General features: G+C 36.8%; 1 protein-coding gene across 1 annotated transcript; it reads right to left on the minus strand.

Moving 5' to 3' along the window:
- Nucleotides 1-2423: 2423 nt before the first annotated feature.
- LOC107940816 (uncharacterized) lies at nucleotides 2424-8234 on the minus strand. Its single transcript, XM_016874619.1, has 5 exons — nucleotides 7513-8234; nucleotides 7146-7285; nucleotides 3077-3470; nucleotides 2736-2890; nucleotides 2424-2674 (listed from the first exon to the last, which is right to left on the minus strand). Exons 1-5 carry the CDS (start codon nucleotides 8232-8234, stop codon nucleotides 2424-2426), a joined length of 1662 nt encoding a protein of 553 aa, XP_016730108.1.
- Between the last annotated feature and the right edge of the window lie 1612 nt (nucleotides 8235-9846).

A 9846-nucleotide genomic window follows, 5' to 3' on the forward strand; every position in this document is an offset into this window, starting at 1 on the left:
CGTACCTAAATAATTTACTTTACGGAATGAATCCACATATCGTATTAGCCCATAGTCTTATAGTACCACACTTTTAATAGTTCACCGGCAATTGCCTGCTAGGTAATAACCTAATTTCATCACCGGCAATAAGCCTACTAGACCTTTAAGTTCGAAATCATTTCACTGGCAATACGCCTACTAGACTCAAAGCCCGAAATTCATCACCGGCACAAGGCCTGCTAGGTTTGAAACCTGAATATATATAATAATGTATAACTTATATCATCGATCACTAACATTTACCTCATCTAAGTTCACATTTAATCACTTTAGTACCAAGCCACATTCGGCTATCACATACGACTAATAATAATTTTATACACATCATGGTTTCCTTTAGATATTCAATAATCACAAATCGTGATATCTCTTCCAGCACATATACGGCATAGTTTATTCATTGTAACACTCATTTAGTGCATCAAATTTCCAAATCCAATTCAACTTAAGCATAATAGCCATAATCGGCTTATAGCCTTAAATCATTACATATTTGGCACATTAACTAAATAAAATTAACATTCTCTTTGCCATATTAATTTAACTCTTAGGCATATAAAAAGGATCAAGCTTAAACACTTAAGAACTTACCTTGAATGTCATTGAACAATTACGGGTTGATTAATCAACTACTTTTGCTTTCCCTTTATCCGAATTTGGCTCCCTTTGCTCTTGAGCTTAATTCAAGCAAACAAATAAACATTTATTCACCTTAATCCATCTCATGACTGAATGCCTTTAAGCTTAATAATAGCAATCCTTTAACAAAATAACACTCAACCAAAACAAAATCAGTTATACAACTATATAATTAAAAGCATCAATCATGCTTAACTAAACGTTAATCTATAATCGAAATCACTCAAACATATTTATGGTCAAATATAGCAAGAAAACTAAATAGGCTTTACTAGCCACACTTAGCTCAATTATAACATAACTTCACTTACTTATAAGCACATTCGGCAACTTGATAACTAAGTTAATATCATGGTACCATAACTCAACATTTATCAACATATCATTAGCAAAATATGCTCATGTCAAATTTGCTCCCAATCACATCTCAAAATTCAATAAGCTTAGAGCTCATTTAATAATTAAGTTCCATTTCAAAGCATCAAAACATTATCAAATGTATACTCATCCTAAATGACCGAATGCACATTAACTAAGCACCTAACAATTTTCTTTAACCATTCAACTCATTCGGCAATGATAAGGGCAAATTTAACAAACCTTAAATTCAACTTATAATTGTGCATATCTCATTCAAAGCATCCACACCAATTTATTATCCAATCATCCATAACCGAATACACATATTTCTTTAATCCATTCTTAACAAAATTTTATCAAGCTTAAATCTCTATTCCATCATTTTAAAGCGCAAACATTACTCAAATGTTATCTAAATTCACATTCAGCAACTACACATACACACAAGCCAATTTCCCCTTATCATCTAATCCACCTATATGAACATTTAACTAGCTCAAACTTCACCCAGCCACAATTACTCATTAAAACATAAAGACAACAACCATTCCCTTGAAATTCTTCCATGGCCGATTGCTCATGTCACCACAAAATTCAAAATTTTGACATGGGCCAAGTAAGGGAATTAGTAACTAGCTTAAAATATGCTAAAATTTCAAGAACTAACATGAATTACTTACCTCAATTCAAGCTTCAAGGTGACCGAATGGCTTAGCTCCCTTTTCTTTCTGTAAATTCGGCTAAGAAGAAACAAAGATGAGCACTTTTTTTTTCATCCCCTTTAGCTATTTTACTTATCTTTATTTTATATTATAAAACCATTTAGTTATTATAATACTAATATAAAATACATATATTTTGTATCAAATATCATCATGGCTGGCCACTATCTCAAAAGTGGGGAATTTGACATGCAAGTCCACGTTTTTTTAAACCATGCATTATTTGACCACTACAATTTAACCTATCACATTTTCAAAGTTTCACACATAAGTCCTTTTTAATAATTTCACATCCAAATGACAAAATTAAGACATGATACTTTCATACATGATACTTCACATATAATAAACATAGAAAAGAGCATTTAAATAATTTTGTGACTGGTTTTGTGGTCCCACAACCACTTTTCGACTAGGGTTAAATTAGGGCTATCATAGTCTTGGCCTCCTCCTCTACACCACAAAAAATACCGTTATTCCTACTATTCCAGATATTCCACAGAACGGTAATAAAATCTGATAGAGCATCCTTATCCAGCAGTCACACCGCTCCTTCAATCCAGTTGCAACACAAATTATAATCGCCCTCCAGTTGGTTATTGTTAAGACCTTCGTGCACTAACACCGCCCGAGCCATCGGGCAATTTTTTAAGGCATGAATCAAAGTCTCCTTCTCCAAACTACACCTCGGGCAAGAACTATCCACTCTGAATATTGGTTATCTTTTAATTTGTAGGGAGGATCTCGTGACACAGATGCCAGCAAAAAGTCTTGATCTTTAGGAGAGTTTGAAGCTTCCACGTAAGCCGGCAGAACACCCGATGAGGGCCATACCCGACATGCTTGAGGGTCAACCACGAATAAAAAAACTTGTCGTAAAAGAGCCATTAGGGTTATGGAACCAAATAATTCTGTCATCCAGTCCATTATGAATAACAAGAATTTTACAAATTTGGTCCCCCAAGTAGTTGCCATAAAGCTCCTTGACCCCATTCTCATGCCAGCCGTCCTTACTATCATTCAACAGCTCACTTACCATATTCTCCTGGGCCCACCTCTTTTTAAGACAAATGGAATCACCTGCCAGCCCTTCAAAGCCCCAATTGTCATGCCAACTTTTAATATTCCTGCCGTTGCCAACATTCCAACGAAAACTCACATGCAAAATGCTAGCTACCTTGGCAATACTTTGCCACGTAAAGGAAGGCTTGTCCATGCTCCTAGGGTTAAAGACATCACCGTTGGGGAAATACTTAGCACTCAGCACTTTGTAGCAAAGCGTCTCTTTGTAATTTATAAGACTCTAAACTTGCCGGCCCAGGAGAGACACATTGAACTGCTGAAGGTCCTTAAAGCCAAGTCCCCCCATTCCTTTAGGGTAGCAGAACCAGTCCCAAGCCAGCATGTTCCAACATTTTGTTCTCCTTACCCTCCACCATACTCGCCTAATCAAAGTCTGGATCTCCTCAAGGACACCATCGGGAGCATAAAACACCGAAAACACATAAGTGGGAATCGATTGAAGGATAGACTTGATGAAGATTTCCTTCCCACCGTTAGACAATAATCTCTTAGACCAGCTATCAATCCTTTTAGCCACATGATCCACGATGCCCTGGAAGGCTGTTGACTTCTTCTTACCAATTAGGATAGGCAAACCAAGGTAACCATCCAAATTAGACACCACCTTCATGTAACACCCCTCACCTGTTTCCAATACCGGGACAAGGCTCGAGGCATTACCAGACTTTAAACATTCATAAACATACAAAATCGGGTCACCAAATTTAGCCCAAAATTAAAACTTCTAGAACATATGCATATCGTCCCTTATACAGGCCATCGAGGCCTATAACCTACATTAAGGCGGTTCGGGACAAAACTGAAAATATTCGGTAAACTTTGGGCAACTTAATAAATTTCTAGCTTTGGAGTGCAACACGCCTGTGTAGGTGGGCCGTGTGGACTCACACACCCGTGTGGCTTGGGGCACGTCCCTGCCTTTAGCCCGTGGGAAACTATGACTTTTAAACATGGTCATGGCGCACGCCCATGCTACCTGTCCATGTTCAATACTGACTTTGGGACACGGCTATGGCACACGCCCATGTGACCTACCCGTGTCCTGTGCTAACTTAAAATTTTAAGTGCAGGGGACACACGACCATAGTACACACCCATGGGAGGGAACCGTGTGTTACACACAGCCTAGACACATGCCCATGTGTCCAACCATGTAGACCATAATAGGCTATTTTCCAAGCCTTAAGTCACCCTTTTTTACTCCTTATACCATTATACCATGTTTACTAACTGATAAATTAGACATCCATGTTCAGGGCATTAACAACTTATTACCATATCACACATTTATTCCATGGTCATGACCACCTCAAACGGTCCTAAGAAGTTCACCATATACATATGCCATATACTTCTTATACATAATGAACAAGCATAATCACATTCCCACATCACAAAACATTTACACATATCATGGATGAATAGGCTTACAAGCCAAAATCATTATAAGCCATATCTCATGGCCACATACAAAAAATCATTATAAGCCAATATATTTGGCTAATCAAAAAAAATTGATCATAGAAAAACTAAGTCCCTACACATGCCACTCACTTGAACACGTTTAACATATACATGTCAATACTCCAAGGGTAAAGGCTCGATAGTGTGATGCTGCCTCCGACGATCTCCAACCCCGAGCTGACCTGTCAAAACTAAAAAGATGGAAAGGGGGAGTAAGCTTTACGCTTAGTAAGTCCATATGAAAATAATAAGCATTATAATAACATGTTTCCTTAGGTAAAACAACTATAATTATGTTTTTATTCATATTCTGGTCAAGCTGTCTACTCGAGTCATACTCGATAAATTATTTATAACTTGAGCTACGGAACCCCAAATTAATATCCGTTAATTTCCTCAAAAATTAGACTCATATATCTTCTTATCATAAATTTTTCAGAATTTTTGGTCTAGTCAATAAGTACAGTTTATTATTCAAAGTCTTCCCTATTTTTCTGTTTGACAGCTTCAACCTTTCTTCACTAAAATTTATTTATCTCCTAGTACGAGACTCGAATAATGTTCTTGTCTCTTTATCCTAAAATTAGACTCATTAATAATTTCATTCGTATGAATTTTAACTCATAACTATTTTTTTACAATTTCTAGTGATTTTCCAAAGTTGAGACAGGGGAGTCTGGAATCACTCCGACTCTGTCTCACAAGAATTCAAATATCTCATGATACAAAATTCTTTTGCTTTCACCGTTTCCTTTATATGATACTAGACTCATTAAGATTGAATTTAATATTTTATTAAGCTTCTAGCTCAATTTTAAATATTTTTAGTGGATTTTCAAAGTCAGACCAATGCTGCTGTACCAAATCTATCTTTGTGCAATGAGATAATAACCATCACAAATTTGTCATAGAAATTATTCTCATAAATATCATTCATTCATTTGCACCATCGTCATAAATTCATTTCCTTTCACATGTCAAACACGTGCTCATAGGTTTTGAGTACTTACCTGTGCTATCATTTAGCACTGCACTCGTCCAAACATGACAACTCACATGCATCATAATATTATCATATAACATACATTATGTATCATGGCAAGAGCCTTTTATTTCATTTCTCATTTTAATCTCGTTGAATTTCTCGGAAACTCGATGGATATCCCTTCACCGTCAATTCATACAAGTGATTATTTCATATGCACACTCCCACGAACCTCACATCTTATGGCAGGATTACCAGTCCAGGCTAAATCCCTTGTAACGACAAGCACTCTCAATAGGCTCAGATTTGAATTAACAGTCCTGACTAAATTCAGACCCCAATTGAATTACCCGTCCGAGCTAAATCCTTAATGCACACATATTCTTCGGGAGGCTCGATCACTTAAGGAACACCCATCCGGGCTAGATCCTTTCTATATTTGCGATCAACGGATTACCCGTCTGGGCTAAATCCTTACTGCAACACATGCAAGATCTCAAGTCATGTAAGCCATGGTTTATCCTTTGAATTTCCCTTTTTATTCAACCAAGATTTTTCTCTTTTTATCAAGTATCTCATTATGCATAGCCACTCATGCAATGTACGTCCAATTCAACATATTTCCATGTTTATTTAGACATTAGTCCATAAGATAAACATGGTACTGCATATAATTATAATTTGACATTTGTTACAATATATAATCTTCATATCAACTAAATAAATATCCATCACACAATGTTAACACATCAATTTAAGTTCAAGTATGAACAATAATAATATCTTGTATTATCATTGACATATGAACTTACCTCTGCTTCAAGTACGATTATTTATTTCGAGTTTGTGCTTAACCTTGTTCAACCTCGCTCTAAGTTCGAATCTTGTTTTCCTTGATCTATAATATCACATTTAGCCTACTAATTAGTCACATTATTCATAGGGGTCCAAAAATCATATTTTTACAAATTTGCATTTTGACCCCTAAACTTTTGCATATTTGCACTTTTTCTCCAATGCTCGGAAATTAAACTTCATCCTATTTTATTATGTTTTATGACATGCTGATCATTTTTCATAACTATGACAGCCCCCAATTTCCACTAAATCACCCTTTATGACCAATTTTACAAGTTTTACAAAACGATCCTTTCGAACGTTTTTATCGAAAACCGTTTAGTAAAAGTCATTTATTAAACACCTAACACTCATTTTCTACCATTAGGCATCAAAATGCATGCATATTACTCATGGGTAAATTTTTAAAAACAAACCCTAGCTCAAAATAATGGTAGAAATAGCTAGAGCATGTTACAGGGATTTCAAAAATGTAAAGAACATTAAAAACGGGGCATGGAATCATTTGCTATTGAGCTTGGAAGCTTGGCCAAACCCTAACCATGGCTACTCTAGGTAAATCCGGCTGAAGTAAGAAGAAAGGGATACATTTGGGTTTTAAAATTTGTCTTTTAATGAATTTTACCCCTAAATGACTAAAATGCACTTTTTGCCTTTCTTTGAAATTTTATCCATGCAAGGCCATTTTTGTCCAACAAGTTATACGATGATCTAATTACCATTTAAGAACCTCCCATTTAAAATTTCATAACAATTTGATACCTCTAACATGTAGAACTCAACTTTTGCACTTTTTACAACTTAGTCCTTTTGACCAAATTGAGTGCCCAAACGTCGAAATTTTCGAACGAAATTTTCACAAAATAATTCCGTGAAATCATAGACCATAAAAATATAATAAAAATAAATTTTCTTATGTTGGATTTTTGGTCCCAAAACCACTATTCCGACTAGGCCCTAATTTGGGATGTTACACTTCATCTTTAGCAAACCACTAAAAGTCGTGCGTTGAGAAGCAGGGGTGTTGGGGCTGAAGTAAACCATAGATTTGTCCAATTTGATACTCTGGCCCGACATGTTCTCAAAAGATTCCAAAATTTCAGTAAACGCCTCCACCTCACTTTGATTGTTCCTGACAAACAAGAGCGCATCATCAGCTAACAATAAATGATTAATTCTTGGACCATGCCTATTGGCCCGAATGCCTTTAATTTTATTAAGCTTTTGGGCATAGATCAACATGCGAGACAAAGCATCCATACAAAAAAGAAACAAATAGGGGATAACGAGTCCCTTTGTCGGAGACCCCTTTTCAGGATAATAACATCAGACAGAGTCGTATTGCATTTAACTCTATACCGGATAGTGCACACACAATCCATAATTTTACTAATCCAAACGTTAGAAAAACCCATTTTTATCATCACTTTCTCGAGGAAGCTCCACTCCACTCGGTCGTATGCTTTGCTCATATCAAGCTTGACCACACAACCCTTATTCGGACTATTTTTTGAACTACAAAGATAGTGCATGAGCTCATGGGTGACTAAAACATTGCCATGGATCATCCGGTTGGGAACAAAGGCACCCTGATTCTGGCTAATGCACATAGGAAGGAACTCTTTAAGCCTATTCACAAGAGTCTTAGACACAATCTTGTAAATCACCCTGCACAGACTGATCGAACGGAAGTTAGCCATTTCACACGGATTCATAATCTTAATAATCAAAACAATCAAAGTCTCATTAGTACACTCGGCACTTTTGGTGCCCTTAAGGATATCATGACAAAAACTAAGAACATCAACCCCCACAATAGACCAGTGCTCCTTGAAGAAACTCTTCGAAAGCCCATCAATCCCCGGCGCCTTACGCGGATCCATCTGTTTAAAAGCCCTCAAAATCTCCTCATCCGTAAAGTCTTTGTTCAACCCCCTATTCATATCCTCATTAATGGAAATAGGAACATAATGTAGATCACTCTCTATATCCATATTAATAGAGGTATTGAAAAGATCATGAAAATAATTCCAAGCGATGTCGCAAATCTCTGGCTTGTCCATGCCAATCACCTTGCACATTTCTAAGTCTCTCAATGCTATTTTTTCTTCTACGCCCTGAAGCCCGAACATGGAAAAAAGGGTGTTTCTATCCCCTTCCTTCAACCACTAGGGTCGCGCCCTAAGTGCCCAATATTTTTCCTTCATATCATAGAGACGACCTAGCTTACTGCAAGCGCACTTCAGAAGGCTCGTGGACCTCTAATTCATGGGGCCATCCAAAATCTCGCTAATCTCCTTCTCCAGCCTTTTATATGGTAACTTGTGCATCTATCAGGATTCAACGATTCAACGGACATAAAACTTTTGACATGGCATGAAAATCTTGATATGATATGATAATGACTTGAAAGAATATTGCTCGATGAGCTCATCTATGTTACTTGATTGATATGAAGGTTTTGGTGACTAACATGTTTGATTGAATGAATGTGATTAAGCAATTTAGCCAAATGGATGGAAACATAACATTGTATGCCTAGATTTAATAAGCAAGATTGGTAAGTTTAGTTTCCATTATACGAACTTACTAAGCATGTAATGCTTACTCCATTTCATTTTCCCTTGTTTTATTGTGCTCAAAAGCTTGTGAAGGTTGAAAGATCATTGGAGCATTGCCACATTATCAATTAGCATTTTGGGTATATTTAGTAGAAATCATTTTGGTATAATGGCATGTATAGGTCAACTTAGCCAATAGTGGCTTGAAATGTTATTTTGTAACCTAGTCATTGGAATGGCTAGTAATGATTCATTTTGGTGTTACTAAGTAGATTATCTTGATATATATATTTAAACATGAGATATGTTAAGAACATGTGATCAATGTTGTATAATGTTTAAGTTCATCCAAGCTAAGTTTACAAATACATATGCATGTGAGGGTATGCTATGATGGATGATAGAATTGCCCACTCTGAATGCTTGAATTGGCTGGTGTTGGTGTGTGTTTCAAGTGCAGGTTTTAGGTAAACTTTTGGGTGAGAAATGAAGCTAGAAATGGCTTGTGTCTAGACCGTGTGTGACACACTGCTTGGTAACACGGGTATGTGGTTAGGCCATGTGTCCCTTACACCTAAATTTTGAGAAATAGAATACTCAAAATTGGGCATACAGGCAGAGACACGGACGTGTGTCTCAGCCGTGTGAAACCTGCACCTTCTTTTGAATTGAATTAATTAACCACACAGACTAGCACACGGACGTGTGGCATGGTCGTGTGTGCAAGTCAAAGAGTTACACGGGGTCGAACACGGCCACGAACACGGGCGTGTCCCAGGGTCACCCGGGCATGTCCCTTGGACCACACTGGCATGTGAGCCCTGCAGCTTGGAAAAATTTTGTAATTTCATAAAAATTCTTAGAGGTTCCTATTAAGTCCCGACTTGATTCTAATGCTTGTATTGGGCTTTGAAGGCCCAATCAAGGGACGTTATGAATGATCTCTGTAAATGAATAGTAATCTAGATAAGTTATTTGTAAATGTTTTTGAATGTTTTGGTAATGCTCTAAAACCCTGTTTCAGCGACAGATACGGGTTAAGGGTGTTACATCTAGTGATATTAGAGCTACAGTTTAGCCGATTCTCAGATTTGACATAGCAAACATGAGTTTATCTATACATGCCATTATA

This window comes from Gossypium hirsutum, chromosome A08 (assembly GCF_007990345.1).
Source record: "Gossypium hirsutum isolate 1008001.06 chromosome A08, Gossypium_hirsutum_v2.1, whole genome shotgun sequence".
Classification (NCBI taxonomy): domain Eukaryota; kingdom Viridiplantae; phylum Streptophyta; class Magnoliopsida; order Malvales; family Malvaceae; genus Gossypium; species Gossypium hirsutum.

Coding starts and splice junctions, on each gene's coding strand:
- LOC107940816 (XM_016874619.1), bottom strand. CDS start 8,234: ATGTGCAAGGTGATTGGCATGGACAAGCCAGAGATTTGCGACATCGCT. Junction 7,286..7,512: donor GATTGTGTGTGCACTATCCG/GTATAGAGTTAA, acceptor CTTGTTTGTCAG/GAACAATCAAAGTGAGGTGG. Junction 3,471..7,145: donor TCAACGCACGACTTTTAGTG/GTTTGCTAAAGA, acceptor TATTGGAAACAG/GTGAGGGGTGTTACATGAAG.